A 17,309-nucleotide genomic window follows, 5' to 3' on the forward strand; every position below is an offset into this window, starting at 1 on the left:
CTCATTTCATTGTTGAATAACCCGCAATGGAAACAACCAAATTCAGAGTTAATTTTTTCAATGGACCCTTCTGTGTCTGAGTTCATTTCTGTACAGCCACCTTTAAAACCAAAGTCCTCAGCATAAAGCCATAAATAAATTGGAAATCCACACATAGTTGAAGGTTTCATTTAATATCTTAATAGGCCAGTGTACAAATGGTTTATAGATCTCACCAGATGAATCAAAATTCATATATTAGATGCTCAAAAACATAGTTGGAATGAATAAATTTATATAAATTACTAGTCTATATTATTGCCTGTGGTTATTCTTAACTTTTTTCTAGGCCTCCCATGTCAACTGCGTCTTCACCACTATACTAAGTTTGTGCACTGGTTTTCCTAGAGTAAACATATGGTAAAGTAATACGTATGATATAAGCAAAGTAAATATATACTATACATAGCACAAATATTGGAATTTTTCCATGCCTGAAGAACAAAGAGGGAAAAGAGGGGAGGATTTCAATTCATATTTAGAACCTCTTTCATATTTAGAATAATATTTTAAATCTCTTAAATTTTGGATAGACTGTTATTTTTATGTCTTTTATGGTGGTGCACCCTTGTAATCCCAGCATTCGGGAGGCCGAGACAGGAGGATTGTAGTTCAGCCTCAGCTACTTAGCGAGGCCCTCCGCAACTTAGTGAGACCCTGTTTCAAAATAAAGAATAAAAAATAGGGCTGGGGGTGTAGCTCAGTGGTTCAGTGTCCCAGTACCACATACGCACACACAAAAATTCCAAATCAAAGTTTCCAATATAATTTAGGAAAACAACTTTTTCATTTATTGTGGCTGGTGGTTTTATTTATAAGTAATAAAAATGGGACCTTTTTTTCTGTTTTTTTTCTGGTGTTTGCAAGGGAACAATTTCATTTCTTTACATTATTAGATAAGAGCTAAATACATTACACTTTCAACAAACCGTTTTATAATTTAAAATTTAAAGGTCACGCGTTGCTTTTGAGCGGGCCGATCATTGCTGTAGAGTTGAAGTGTAGGTCAGGTTTCGTTCTTAAATGCCTTTGGTCAGATCTTTTCCTGATAATTGGAGAAATGGTCTGTGAGGGCCAATTTCATCTTGTGGCTAGGAACCCCAGCTGGGTTCAGTCTAGTGACATCCCTGGTGATAGCCACACTGCCAGAGTTCCCTTCTCTCTGGCACCACTGGTGGTGTGGACGTCTGTATTTATTTTTTTTTATAAATAATAGAGATGTTAAAACTGAATGTCCTGATCACAAAGTCATTATGTTCAATATTGTTGCAATTATGTATGAAAAAACCAGGTTGTATTTTGGCCTGAATTAGTCAGTCATTTGGCTATGTGTTATGTGTTGACACCTGTTCAACTGGTGAATTTTTTGGGCACACACCATTATCCTCATGTTCTCTTCATCAATTCAGACCCATTGCTGCTTTTGAAAGTTTTTTTGAGTGACAAAGAAGCCATTCCTCTGGTTACCTTTGACAAGGGTAGCATTGTTCCACAGCATTGCAGAATATAGGCTTCCTGCATCCGAGCAAGAATGGAAGGATGCAAAACAGCAAGAACTGTCTGTCTCCGCTCAGCACCGCTCAGGAGTGCTACTTCTTAAAAAGTTATCGCAAATTTTATAAAGGATATAAAATCACACCTTCCGAAGTTAATTTCTTTCTACATAACTATAGGCTTTAGTATTTTTTTCCTTTTTTTTTTGTGGCATTGGGGATTGAACCCAGGGGCAGTCTACCTCTGAGCTATGCCCCCAGCCCTAATTTTTAATTTTTATTTTGAAACGGGGTCCCACTGGGTTTCTGAGCATCTTGCTGCTTGCTAAGGCTGTCCTCAAGCCTGCGATCCTCCTGTCTCAGTCTCCCAAGTACTGGACTTACAGGCATGCAGCACCACAGGTTTTTTTAATTGTTATCATTATTTTTTTTATTTATTATTATTATTATTTTTTTTTATTTTTGGTGGCACTGGGGTTCCTGGAAGCCCTTCTACCCCCGGGCTACATTTCCAGACCTATATTTTTTTTTTTTGGAAACAGGGTCTCCTAAGCCAGCGCGGCTGGCTTCGAACCTGTGCGATCCTCCTGTCTTCGCCTCCCAAGCGTGGGGATTACAAGCGTGCGCCACCACGCCTGGCACACAGGTTTTAATTTAACTATCAATACATAGAGCCTATATTTGTCGTTTTTGTTTTTGTACTGGGGATTGAACCCAGGGGCAATCTATCTTCTTTGAGTTACGCCTCCAGCCCTCTTTATTTTTTATTTTGAAACAGTGTCTTGCTAAGTTTCTGAGGCTGGCCTCGGAATCACCGACCTTTTAATATATGGGATTACCTAGAATGCTAAAATATTGGTATTTAAAAATCTTTTAGAAAACAAAATTCTTTTAAATAAACTCATAGTATCACCTAGTCCATAACTTGTATAAAAGATTAAATCATATTTCTGGCTGCTTGTTCTTGACGTAAAGCTTAATGAGTGTTTCTGGAGTTGCTACTGTGGACCTGCTAGTAGATTCAGAGTCTGCCCCTCCCGCAGTGCATATGGTGGGCACACAAGTCGACCTGTAGCTCCTGTGCTGCTCTGAGTACTCCATAAAAAATTTGGGAATATAGTGTTAACTAAAGGCCCCCTTACGATTTCAGTGATAAATAGATTCATTTCATTTTTTCCCCTATGTTGTACAAAAGCAATTATTTTCTATAGAATTAAATAAAATCATCTGTGGGGAGATTAAATACCTGATAATTATCTTAAAGTCTTTTTTCTAATTAATGCCCTAAAATTAAATCATTGCTCCACCTAATCGGTAAAATCCGATTGTATAGAACACCATATACTATTCTTGCAACTTTTATGAAGTTTGAAATTGTATCAAGATGTATAGAAAAAAGTTACCACTGATACTTCTGGGAATTATGAAAAATGGGTTAAAAAGATATTGGAAGTAGATAACTAATAAATTAAAATTCAAAGAAATATGAAACTCATGGGGTTTACTTCACTTTCATATTCAGAGTCGCAGCAGTCATACTAGAGAAGTTGATGTGGTTGAACAGCACATAGGGGCTGAGAGCACGTGTTTTCTGTGTGGTGGTGGGATGCCGACAGACTCGAGATTACCAGCACACTAGCCATTAATCTTTACCTTTCGGAAACATGAAGCAGAGCAAAACCAATTTGCAACATCCTTTCCAGAGATCAAATACTTAACAGTTACAACAGAGAGATAATTCTTTCAGCCCTTTTAGCTTATACAGGCCTAAACAAAGCTCGAGATGGTTCACATTTAAGAGAGATGGTTATAAAAGCCCTTGAGATTAATTTTCCTATCAGATGTTATCTGCTATTATCCTAAGAATATTTTAACCGCTGGCAAATCCATTCACTTTCAGTTTTAAATGTGCTTCTTAAAAGAAGACTCGCCTGTATTTTTCTGTCCCACTGTTTCAGTCTGAAAATTTCATCTGGATTCGAGTCACCACTAATGTCGTAACCCTGCAGGGAGGATAGCACCCCCTTGCAGTCCAGTTAGCAGAGCATCTCGGTCTGCTCCAGGAATCTTAGCCCCATCAGGGAGAGACTGTATATTCTTTTATCTTTGAATTATCCAACATTTAGCACAGCACACGGTGAGGTAATTAATCCTCATTAAACAGTTGTTGGTGAATTATATTTAACGTATTTTCATGCACTGGAAAGCACTTGAGAAATACAAAATATTTTAAATTGTAATCGAAAGAGACTTTTATCTCTTGCCCTTAAGGATTTAAAAATCGTGCCATATGGATAGCCTGGGTTTTAAGAGATGTCTATAACTTATTTCAAACAAATGTAACATTTCTCCTTGAAAATTGGTCTTCAAAAATTAAGTCCTAGGCTGAATGAGAGGCCAAAATGGACATCTCCTCAGGAAGTGGTAGCCATGGGAGAGAAGTTCTCCTGAACTCTGGATGGCACACAGTAGAAGCGACCTATGATGTCTGTATTTCTTTATGTGCATACTTTAAATAGCTGTTGTTCCCCTTTGCAAACATTTTTTGTTTGTCTCCTCTCCAGCTTATTTTCTTCCTTGTATACCAATTTCCATAAGTAAGCTGAAAAGGAAACTCATTTTCTTTGGCAGTGAATGTTCATGAAGGAAAGAAGCGCTTTCTGGACCCTGTAAAGATTCATATTGTCACAGAGCCTGGCTTTGGGTTTGCCAGAGCAGAGCAGTCCAGCCGTTGGGCACTGTGCAGGGGTTTCTTCTTAAGGGAAGGAAATAGTTCATTTGTAGCTTTGGGCGTTTAGCTCACATTAAGAAAACCTGAAAAAAAATTCTTTTGTAGTGAAAAAAGAAATTCCTTAGGTATTGATGGTTTAAAATGAACCCTGGGTATACTCTAATCAGAGGAAAAGTTGCTTTTCTGTAAAAGCAATAGTTCCAATCACACCCTATGTTCTGATTGTTTACTCCTTATTTTGAAAGATGGCTTGCCTTGTTCCCTAGCCTCTTCTCCTATTAATAATATTATATATCTGTCTCCCTGCAAAGATTAATGCGGGTTCTAATTTTGATGTAATGAGCTACAGTGACTTTCTTGAAAGGTTTCTTTGGGTCTAATTCAGTTATTGACCAGCTGTGTCTTGGCCCTTATGTTATTTGTGCCTCAGTGGGACCATCTGTCAGATGAGGGCATGGCTCACTTGTCTCTTGGGTTCCTTTGCAGCTCTAACAGGATTTCCCTTGTTGAGTATTTTTTTTCCTGTGTATAGTACTGGAGATTGAACCCACAGGTCTTCCATTGCTGAGCTACACCCAAACCCTATTCTACTGTATTTTTATTTTGAAACGGGAGGCTGAGATAGGAGAATCAAATTCAAGGCCAGCCTCAGCAACTTAGTAAGACCCTTAGTAACTCAGGGAGATCGCGTGTATGCCTGTACTGGGATTACAGGCATACACCACCATGCTTGTCTCTGTGTTGAGTATTTTTAGTCAGTGTTTCTTTATATTTCACTTCATTACTTAGGATATTTTTCTTTGGAGGCACAGTACATATGGCTTAATGGATCTTTCTATGTTAATATTAGTACTACATGAATTATTAGTATGCTGGCATAGACCCCTTAATACTTGTGATTTTTTTTTTAATACTGGGGATTAAGTCCAGGGACTTACAACCTTTGGGATACACCCTTAGTCCTTTCTATTTTTTGTTTTAAAACAAGGTCTTGCTAAATTGCTGTGCTGGCCTCCTGAGATTACTGAGATCATGGGCGTGTGCCACCACACCTAGTGAGACTGTGACTCCTAAAAGAAAATATAGATTTCTGTGTAAGCATAGAGTTCTGTAAATAGCACTATATGGAAGGATAGCAAAAGACAGACTAATTTATTCTAGTTTTAGACAAGTTTGAAAGGGGACTAGAGGTACATTTATATTTTGAAATCTTTGTATTTATATCATGGATATATAGTATTAAACATGAGGATGTTATCGCCCATCCAATCTTTTGTCTGTTATGGTATATGCATGCTCATAATATTAAAAAAAGGCATTGCCAAGTCAGAAGGAGATAATATTTCTGCTTTTATTCCTCATTCCCCAGCAGTTCTGGAGTTGCACGTGGACTCCCATTTAGGCAGCTCCAACTTCCCCAGCAGGCCTAGCCCTTCACTCCTCTCCTAAGTGCTCCACACCCAGCCCGTCTACCTTTGCCTGATAGCCCCTGAACCTCATTGTGTTGGTCTTGGCCATAGTCCATTCCTCCTGTAACCTCACCGAGCACTTAAAACCCTTCTCACGATGCTGACATTATGATAATTGTTGGGGGACTATGGGAAATGAACAAACTCTCTCTTTCTGACTTCCTTGACCTCTGAAATGAGATTGTTTTGTACCCATTCTTCTCTTTTCAGATAACCAAGCTGAAAATAGATAGCAATCCTTTTGCCAAAGGATTCCGGGATTCCTCTAGGCTCACTGACATTGAGAGGTAATGATAATTTTCTGTTTACTTTTTTGTTCGGATGAGATAAAGAGAGCGCGAGTTTGTAAGAACACATGCCTTTTGATGCCAACACGCCACGGCCTTACTGTAGTCTCCAGTCCCCTGCATCCTTTCCTTCCAGTTGTAAACCCTGCAGCTCTTCAGTCTTGACAGCTGCTGCAGGAGGATATACTGTAAGCTCTTCTGAGTGAAGGGGATCCTCTGGTCAGGACGTTTATTTCACTGTAAAAAAAGATAGCGCTTTGTTGTTACCAAAGATTTAGTTCCCGTGGTATTATTAAGCTTCATATCTATATGACTGGCAACTTGCAGGGAAATGGAAAATTGAAAGCCTTTTGCATTTCAAAGTGGATAAATTGGTTAACACCAGGAGTGTACGGATAATTTGGAATTTCACAGTGAGATGTAATTTGATTGTAATTTTATCTAGAGATTGCTTATCTTCTGTCGGAGAAATAGCTGGTTTTGGGATTTGGAAAAAGACAAGTGTGAGTCATAATGTGTAAATTACCCCAGTTTTTCCTCAAAATAATTTATATAATTTGAGACCATGTAGGTGATGGGTAATGCCTATATTAAGAGCTATAGCCTGTCTAATATGAATGTCAAATATGTGTTCTGAAGATATTTTCAACCAGATCTATCGTTTGTGTTTTTTAATCACACTAACTATACCAATCGTGGGTGTGGCCTGATATCTGTGTTTGCGGATAGAGTATCCCAGCCACCAGCCCTTTGGTTCACTGTATCTCCTCATCTTTGTGTGATTTTTCTATCAACTGCTGCACTTTTGTCTTGGCAACTCCAATTAAGGTATAATAAATACCACGTGTTAGAAACCTGTCTGCCTTTTCCTAAGCCTTCCAAGTGGAGAGCATGGGAAAGTGGTTTGGGGTAGGGGGCACAGATACAGAGGCTGGGTGGGGAGGCAGAGCAGCCAGCAGAACTGTCTGAATAGTAGACAGGAACTGAGGGATCTGAGTCAAAAAGAAACATTAATAAGTAAACTGGAGAGCTTGACAAGTGTTTGAAGGTGGTAAGATCAGGACACAAAATTGAGGCTTGAGGTTGAAAATGTATTGTAAAACTCTGTATTGATAAGGCAAGTGGGTGATTTTCCCATTAGGTGGGACATAAGTCAGAGAGAATGTGGTAACAGTAGTCTGGGTGACAAAGGCATCTACCTAAAAGTAATCCCGCATTGGGCATGGCTTTTCCATCTCCTCCTCCACAGTGCCAGGAACTTCCATGCAGATGGGTTTGCACAGCTCAGGATGATGTAACTTGAATATTTTCTTGGTTTGATTGAGGTGTCAAGCAAAAACTCAGAAGATGGCTCACAGGGGCATGAGTGACGTGTTTTCCTTGTGGGTGTCATGTAATTGGTCTCAGGCCAGGGCCTGCACATGATATATGAGGAGGGAAGAAAGAGTCAAGGGGTAGAGGTGCTGCTGCGCCTTTTTCTAAGTGATAGATTGTGTCTGTGTCCTCATCTAGAAAAGAGAAACAGTAACCCTGCTGGGTTCTGAGGTTTTGGAGAATAAAGTAAGATGACATTTGTGCCTTTGACACGGAGCACTTTATAAGTCTAAGATTGCAAGATAATGAAAAGTCCCTCCTACTGCTAGATGAGCAGCGTGTCTCAGTTTGTACCCACGGAAGCTTACTTTTAATGGTCTTAATGAACTCCTGTGTAAAAATAGCCTTGCAGTTGCACGCATGCTCATGAGATAGGAGGGCGCAGTCTGACTGCCCTTTAGAACGGCAGATTTGATAAAGCATGCGGCCGTCTTTCCACTTATTGAATAAGCATCCTGATGTGGGAGCACTGACGGGTACATGCAGCTGAGCAGCTTCAGTGGTCTGCGGGCCAAGAGAGCACTCTTAGGTGACTAGCGGAAAGTTTGCGAGATCACCTAAATGGTGTGAAATTGGCCAAGGTTCTGGATTTCATTTCCAGGTAGTTAAGTCTGAATTTTTCCTAAACAGCCTTTAGGGACAAATCAGATCAATTGATCTTTAGAGACCCAAAGAAATTAAATTAGTCTGGAGTCAGTTACTGCACTAAACCACCTGGTAATTGAATTGCTCCTTGTAACGGATTGAAAACAGCCCTATCTGTAACAATATTGGGAGCTTTTCTTCATAAGAGATCTGAGAGAAAAACACATCTTTTTATGACATGATGACAGATATTGCACTTTTCTAACCTAATTGAATATGATGTTATGAATATGTGACCCTAATGACTTCAAGTTTCCTGTTCCAGATTTATAACTTGCTGTGTGGGACAACCAAACAGAAATGCCTCTAGGGTTGGATCCGTCTATACCCCAGAACTCAGAAGCAGTGTTTCTTCTGCCACTGCATACACTCTGGAATACTTTTCAAGGCAATATAGTTTTCTTGCTCTAATTTTACTACTTTCTGTTCAGGTGGTGGAATGTAGTCACTGTGTGTGTAGTCTTACTTGTCAAGGACAGCATTCTCCTCATTTATAAAAGAAAGCTCCTCTCATTTTCAAAACCAGAAAGAGAGCCAGGCATGGAAGCACCTGCCTGTAATCCCAGTACTTGGGAGGCTGAGACAGGAGGATCACAGGTTCGAGGCCACCCTCTGCAACTTAGTGAGGCTCTGTTTCAAAATTTAAAAAAAGGTCTGGGGGCATAGCTCAGAGGTAGATAATCCTCATTATTTCATCCCCCCAACACTCTTTAGAAAGAAAGCCTACCATGGCTAGCTAAGAAGCCAATTAAAAACCTAAAGAGATATTTTAATATAATCTAATTTCTAGTTATTTCAATCAAAGAAAAATTATCTGATGGTTTCATATGGTAAATAACCTACAGACAGCCTAGCAGTGGCATTTTCTTTTTCTTTTTCTTTTGGGGAGGGGACATTTTATACAATACATAAAGGCACACTGTCACATCTGAGAAAGAAAGCAGCAACTGAAATGGCTTTTATGTTTTTTCCCCTCAAATTTAGTTTCTTTTATTAATTCTTTTTTACAAAAAAAAGTTTGTGTTCATTTGCAGAAAAACCAGAAAATATTAACAAGCATAACAATGTAATGAAGTCTCACTGAGGAATAATTCTGTTATGTTCCAGATCATTTTCTGTGCATATATGAAAGATTTATTTCCTTTAAAGTTCATCATATCACAAATACTATTTTTAATCATTTTTTCCTACATACTGAATAACATACGTCTGCACCAAACTCTGTGTGTGTGTGTGTGTGTGTGTGTGTGTGTGTGTGTGTGTGTGTTACTGAGGAATGAACCTGGAGCATTCTACCTCCATCTACACCCCTTACCATATTTTATTTTTCTTTTGAAACAGGGTCTCACAAAGTAGTGGAGGGCTTCATGAGGTTGCTGATGCCAGCTGTGGACCTGTGATCCTCCTGTATCAGCCTCCCAAGTACTAGGATTACTGGTATGTGCCACCATGCCCAGCTGTAATGTTAAAATTTTGAGAAAAGCTGGGTGTGGTACTACACTGTTGGAGATAGAACACACATGAGTTCAATCCCCAGTACCAAAAAAAAAAAAAGAAAAAAAAAAGTAAAAGACTCTAAATGTAACACAAATTTCACCATTTGAAAATTTCACTATTTTTTTTGTGGTTTTTTTTTTTTTTGGTGGTATTGGGGGTAGAACCCAGAGGCTTTCTACCTCCGGGCTATACTCCCAGACCTATTTTATATTTTATTTGGAAACAGGGTCTCACTGAATTGTTGAGAGCCTCACTAAGTAGCTGAGGCTGGCTTTGAACCTGTGCGATCCTCCTGTCTCAGCCTCCCAAGCGCGGGGATTACAAGCGTGCGCCACCACGCCCGGCAGAATTTCACTATTTTAAAGTGTGCAATTCAGTGTCATGAGGCACACACAGTGCCATTCCACCATCTCTTTATCCATTTGTGGAAAGTCTTCATCATCTCCAATAGATGAGCTGTGGCTGTTAGGATATTCTCCCCCAGCCCTTGGCCATCTCCATTCTACTCCCTGTCTAGTGCAGGTACCTCCCATAAGTGGAAAGACCATGTTTCAAGTTAGCTTGCACACACCCCAAGGTTCTTGCAAGAAAGACTATCTGTACCAGGTGCCCCTGCTTTGCACCCTTCTCACACATAATCACCACCTTTTCTTCTGTGCAGATGTGGTAGGTGAAAATCTGTGTTTTCTTTCGGAAAATGGCTAGAGCCTCGGCAATTTAGACCTGTTTCAACATAAAATAGGGATAGAATGTGGTGGCACACACCTGCAATCCCAGCGTTTGGGAGCTGACACAAGAGGATTACATGTTGGCGTCTAGCCTCTGCAATTTAAGCCCTCCGCAACTTTGAACCTTAGTGAGACTCCATTTCAAAATACAAAATAAAATAGGGCTGGGAATATAGATCAGAGGTAGAATGCTCCTTAGTGGAAGGAAGGAAGGAAGGAAGGAAGGGAGGAAGGAGAGAAGGAAGGAAGGAGAGAAAGAAGGAAGGGAGGAAGGAGAGAAGGAAGGAAGGAGAGAAGGAAAGGAGGAAGGAGAGAAGGAAGGAAGGGAGGAAGGAGAGAAGGAAGGAAGGAGAGAAGGAGTAACAGAGACATTACTCATAATCAGAGCTCTCCAATAGCTCACTTTTTCTTCAGTTAACTCAGAGGGCACTGTAGAACATGTTTCTCTCTCTGTCTCTCTCTGTCTCTGTCTCTGTCTCTCTCTCTCTCTCTCTCTCTCTCTCTCTCTCTCTCTCTCTCTCTCTCCTCTCTCTCTCCTTCTATTAGCCACATTGTCCTCCTGGCTTGCTTAAACATGCCCAGGCCCACCCTTTATCCCCACCCTCGGTACCTACCTCACCGTATGTCATCCTATCCCCACATTGGAATGGACGAAGCCTTTGGATTTTGTAATGTCTGATATATATATATATATATTAAGCTCTCAAATATTTGTTGAGTAAACAAATGATGTGTCTTTAAAAATACGATACAGAGTATCTATATATTTAAAAATCTTGTCTGAGCGTCTTTGTTTCTAATGGAAAAATTTTGACCTATCTCCAAGTATTGTGAGCGCTGATATGTTTGATGTTTTCTTTGAAGTGTTTCTGCTTTCTGTCTAATAGGGCTATTTGCTTTACCATTTAATTTCTAGTCTTGTTGAATTTATTGACATTTTATTAATAATAATGGCACACACTGTATTTGCCATGTGTCAGGCAATGAGCAACATACTTGACATATTTTATTTCAGTTATTCTATAGAACAAGCACATAAAGAAGAAAGTATTCTCATCCCTATTTTATGGATGAGATAACTAAAGCACAGAGAAATTAGTGCCTTATCCACATTCACATGACTTGTGACAACTGAGACTCATATCCAGGTCATTTTGTCAGAAACCAGAGTCCTTTCTTGAATGTTTATTATATTTCTTTTGAATAATTATTGCCTTCAAATTATTATTATTATTATTATTATTTATTATTATTATTAGTAGTAGTAGTAGTAGTAGTGGTGGTGGTGGTGGTGGTGGTGGTAGTGGGAATTGAACCCAGAGGCATTTTACCTCCAAGCCACAGCCCCAATTTGATATTTTTATTTCTTATTTGGAAACAGGGACTCACTAGGTTGCTGAGAGCTTTGCTAAGTTGCTAAAGCTGGCTCTGAGCCTGAGATCCTCTTGTCTCAGCTTCCCAATACTAGGATTACAAGCACGTTCCACCACACCCAGCTTGCTTTCAAATTCTACAAGAACATAATTGTAAAGGTGATATTTATTTGGTTTTTTTTTTAGCAATGAAACTATATATTTTATTGTCTTATAAAATACCAAGTACAGATTCTCCCTTATACAACTCCTTCTTTAACCAATAATTTTTGCCTAAATAATATAGAACTTAAATACAATCTCTTAACTATATTTTTACTGGTGCATTGTACTCTCACATCATCATATAGTTCAGAACGATAGTGACATACACACACAAAGCACTTGGTGAGCTTCCTCCTGGCTCCCTCCTCTCCCTCCCCATCCTCGTTCAGGATATTGAAATTAGTACTGGTAATTTCACTCCTGTACATGACGTCAATGGAAGTGTTCCCTTCATTAATTCTCCCTTCTCTATTCAACTCCAGTCCTCCCCTAGACCACCTTCCTTGCTCAACTGGAGTTTCTCCTCCATTAAATGGAGTCCCATTTGTATCCTGACCACTCCCTAGCATCTGCATAGGAGAGAAAACATCACCTTTCACTTCCTGTGACTGGCTAATTTCGCTTGACATAATGTTCTCCAGGTCCTTCCATTTTCCTAGAAATGACATAATTTTGTTCTTTATTGCTGAAAAGAATTCCATTGTGTAAATATCCTATACCTTTGTAATCCCGTCATCTGTTGATGGACATCTAGGTTGGTTTTATAATTTGGCTGTTGTGAATTGTACTATTATAAACATGGATATGCGTGTATCAATAGAATATTCTGATTTGAATCCCTTTGGAAAGACATTAGTGGTATAGCTGGATCATATGGTGTATTCGTTTCCAGTTTTCTGAGGAATCTCCACACTGACCTCCATAGTGGCTGCACTAATTTCAATCCCATCAACAGAGTATAAGGCTTACTATTTCCCCCTGTCCTCACCAGCATTTATTTATTTATTTATTTATTTATTTATTTATTTATTTATTTATTTTTTGTGGTATTGGGGATTGAACCCAGGCATTCTACCTCCAAGCTATACCCCCAGTCCTATTTTTGATTCTTTATTTTGAAGCAGGCACTCACTAAGTTGAGGAGGTCCTCACTAAGTAGCATTTATTGTTTTCTGACTTCTTGATAATTATTATTCTGAGTGAGGTTAGATGGAATTTCAGTGTAGTTTTGATTTGTATTTCCTTGATTGCTAATGTCAAACATTTTTTCGTATATTTATTGGCCATTTGTATTTCTTCTTTTGTGAAGTGTTTACTTGGTTCACTTGACCATTTATTGATGGGTTCATTGGTTTTCTTAGCGGTATGTTTTTATGTTCTCTGTGTATTCTAGATATTAGTCCTCGATCAGAAGAGTAACTGGCAAAGATCTCCCATTCTGTTGCCTTTCTATTGAGGTTCTTGATGGCTTCCTTTGCTGCACAGAAACTCTTTAATGCAATACTACTTATTAATCCTTGTTTTAATTTTTTGTGCCTTGGAAGTCTTATTAAGGAGGTTTCTACCTATGCCTACAGGTTGGAGAGTTGGTCCTATACTAATTTCAAAGTCTCAGATCTAATTTCCGGGTCTTTGATCCATCTTGAGTTGACTCTTGTTCAGGGTGAGTGGTAGGGACTTAATTTTATCTTTATACAAATGGATAACCTGTTTCCCCAACAGCATTTGTTGAAAGGGCTGTCTTTTTTTTCCAACATATATTTTGGGCAACTTGTTGAAAATCATTTGTATTTATATTTGTGTGCTATAAGTGTGTATATTTGTTTCTTTATCTTCTATTCTGTTTTATTGGTCTATATGTGTGTTTTTATACCAACACAATACTGTTTTTATTACTATAACTTCTCTGTAGTATCATTTGAAGTCAGGTATTATGATGCCTCCTACATGTTTCTTATTGCTGAGAATTGCATTTGGCTATTCTGGGTTTTTATTTTTTCATATGAAATTTATGACTGATTTTTCTAGCTCTGTGAAGAATGATGTTGGTATTTCAATAGGGATTGCACTGAATCTATAGATCACTTTGATAAAATGACCATTTTATTTTATTTATTTTATTTTTTATTTTTATTTTTTGTGGTACTGGGGTTCCTGGAAGCCCTTCTATCTCCAGGCTACACTCCCAGACCTATTTTATATTTTTATTTGGAAACAGGGTCTCTTAAGCCAGTGCACTGGCTTCGAACCTGCACGATCCTCCTGTCTCCACCTCCCAAGTGCGGGGATTAAAAGCGTGCGCCACCACGCCCGGCTAACATGACCATCTTAATAATATTTATTCTGCCTGTCCAAGAGCATATGTTACCGTTCCATCTTCTAAGATGTTCAATTTATTTCTTTAGCATTTTATAATTTTCATTGTAGAGGTATTTCAACTCCTTGGTTAGATTTATCCACTGGTATTGAGCCTAGGGTTTTTTTTTTTTTTTTGGTACTATAGATTGAACATAATCTAGAGTGTCTTCAAAGTTTTGTCTAAATGACCATGTGAGTATTCAGTCTCTAAGATATTCCAGCTCTTTTTATTTTTCATTTTGAAACAGGATCTCACTGAGTTGCTAAGGTTAGTCTTAAGCCTATGATCCTCCTTCTTAGCCTCCACGTACTGGGATTGCAAGTTTGTCTTTCTCAGTTTTTAAAAAAATGTTAACGTAAGGATTACAGCACATTAACCAAAATCGTTTTAAATTTAACTGCTTATATTTGTTTCGTTGTTTATTCTCATATTGTCTATACTCTCTTTAATTATTGGACTTGTTTTCTGACTTTATTCTCAGTTGCTGGTGAACATTGAGTTCTTTACCAGTTCTTTGCTAGTTCTTATGAATTTGAGAGCTTCTGCAGTCAATATGTATAAACTTGACTAAGGTCAGTCTTTTTCCTCAGGACTCTTTCACCCTTCTTAAGTTTGCCATCTGTTTTTTTTTTTTTTAATGTATTTTAGACTAGAAGGTAAAGCCAAACTCATTGTTTTTTCTTTGTAAAAAGTTTATTACTTCTCTGGCTGCATAAAATATTTCTAGAATGTTTATTTCTAGAAGGTTTTATCATTGAAATTAATAAATTGCGTCAATATCAAGCCGGGCGTGGTGGCACACGCTTGTAATCCCAGTACTCGGGAGGCTGAGACAGGAGAATCGCACAGGTTCAAAGCCAGCCTCAGCTACTTAGTGAGGCTCTCCCTGTTTCCAAATAAAATATAAAAGAGGTCTGGGAGTGTAGCCTGGAGGTAGAAGGCCCTGGATTTCATCCCCAGCACCACACACACACACACACACACACACACACACACACACAAAATTGCATCAATATCCAATATATCATATATATATATGTATGTATATATATATATATATATATATATATATATAGTTGCTTAAAATGATTTTAGCATTCACATTGACAATTTATTCTTAACTGAACTCAGGAAATACTTCCTCTGCATTTTTCCTTCCTCCTCCCTTTCCTTTTCTCCCTCCTCTATATATTCTGAATACTGTATTCAGAACTTCAAAAGATACTGTTATACGTGTGTTGCCCCTCCTGAATCTATTCCCCCTCTTTTCTCATATCTGTTTTTCACTTTAAATGTTGGGAGGATTTCTAGTTTCAGAACTTTTAATGTATTGATTCTGTTTTTTGCAGTATTCTGTTTTCTTCTTACTCTACTGTATTACTATAAAATGTGATCATTGCCATTCTGTCATTTTCAAATGTCATGTTTGTCATTTCCAAATGATATTTTGACATGTTCATGATATTTCACTTCATAACTCCTAGCCCCTGTTTCAGTCATTATAGTTTTCTTAAATTTCATTGAAAACCCAAGTTAGATTTTGAACTCTTTCTATTTCTTGCAACAAATCTGTTTTAAAAGAAGTCGTGTATTTGGCTTTGCTGTGTAACTTTTCTTCTTTGCCATTGCTGAATGTTTTGCGATGCCATTATTTTTGTCTTTCTCATCTATAGAATGCAATATCTGTTTGCTTAATAATAGAAGCAAAATTAATTCTGAGTAAACATGTTTGGTCTTTGTTGGACTTTCTAAATGCAGAATGAGGAAGGAGTAATAAGTTTATTTCCATTTTACTAACATTGAAATACAGTAGTTCCCTGTGGGTAGGGAGCTGTTGAGCAGAAGTAGCCTCTGAAAGGGAATGTTACATTTGCACTGATACAGTAACCCTCTCTGTCTGCCTTGGCAGCCAGAAATACGATTTTCTTGGTTACTCTTGATTTTTTTGGTCATGTCAGCAGAGCAGAAAATTAGGTACATAAGCTTATGGCACCCTGTTGATTTGGAATTTATACTAAGAGTCTCTTAAAAGTGATTTTTGGCCAGGCGTGGTGGCGCACCCTTGTAATCCCCATGCTTGGGAGGCGGAGACAGGAGGATCACGCAGGTTCTAAGCCAGCCTCACTGGCTTAAGAGACCCTGTTTCCAAATAAAAAAGTATAAAATGGGCCTGGGAGTGTAGCCCGGAGGTAGAAGGGTTTCCAGGAACCCCAGTACCACACACAAAAAAGTGATTTTTGAAATCCCTTTTCAATGAATAAAACTTTCAAACACTAGTTTGGACATTAGCCCAGTGGAACACAGAGTGTTTTGTTCAAAATTCAAGCACTCTGTTGGTTCAGATGAGGAAGGATACTGTGAAATCAAGTTGCCAATCTAATATTTTGAGATTTCCTAGTTTTAAATCAGGGCCAAACAGCAGCAAGCATTTTGGCCAATTTGCTGAAGAAGGTTGCAGCTTGTGGAACATTTCTGGGTCTTTTATGATGACTTACAGGGCCAGAAATAAAGGAGTTTGTGGATCTAGGCTGGTTTGCACCTTTGGATGCAGAAACTGTCCTTATAGTGCAGGGACAGTGGGGACCATATCTGATCAGGTGAACAGCCTTGAGCAGGGATTGGCACATGACAGCCTGCCAACTTTTTCATGTAGCACACAAGCTAAGAATAATTTTCCTATTCATAAATGGTTGATAAACTTTTCAAGTATTATGTCTTGATATGCAAAAATGATATGAAAGTAAACCTTACCCCTGTATTTTAGTTTTTTAATTTCCATATTGAATGTGGATGCTTTTCTGCTACAGTGAGTATGTGTGGTAGAGAAGATATGGTCTGCAAAGATTAACATATTTACTTATTTGCTGAGCTCTGGTTTAAACCCTTAAAGGGCTGTCAAATGTTGGCAGCAAGGAAACCAACCTTGAAATCTTATCTCCTCAGGGTGACTTTTGCTCTTCCTGGGTTAAAATGAATATAATCATGACCTGATTAGGAGGCCCACGTGGTGATGCTCATTGGCCCAGCTAGAGATGATGGTCTCTGCCCACGCCATCTCCCTGTCTTTATAGCGGTAGTTGCAATATGTTGTCAGAGTCATTTTAGCCCCTACAGTCAAGCCAGGAGGAAGATGAGGGGTGGGGTGAAGACTCAGCAACTTGAAGACGCATACTGTTAAAGATCCCTGTGGATCTCGGTGATCTTACTACTTTTGCCCATCTTCTAGTTTTTTGCTTCAGGATAATTGAAAGCCAGGCTGTGGGTTGGAA

At 38.6% G+C, this 17,309-nt stretch overlaps 1 protein-coding gene across 1 annotated transcript in view; it reads left to right on the forward strand.

Moving 5' to 3' along the window:
- The window catches only part of TBX20 (T-box transcription factor 20), a gene marked incomplete at both ends in the record, with an annotated part of 49,497 nt that overhangs the window by 16,859 nt on the left and 15,329 nt on the right, over positions 1-17,309 (forward strand). Inside the window, one exon of the mRNA XM_080701984.1 lies at positions 5,943-6,019. Coding sequence (XP_080558110.1) covers positions 5,943-6,019 — 77 coding nt within the window. The remainder of the gene's footprint in view (positions 1-5,942; positions 6,020-17,309) is intronic.

Source organism: Muscardinus avellanarius (genome assembly GCF_963383645.1).
Source record: "Muscardinus avellanarius genome assembly, chromosome: 9".
NCBI classification, from domain to species: domain Eukaryota; kingdom Metazoa; phylum Chordata; class Mammalia; order Rodentia; family Gliridae; genus Muscardinus; species Muscardinus avellanarius.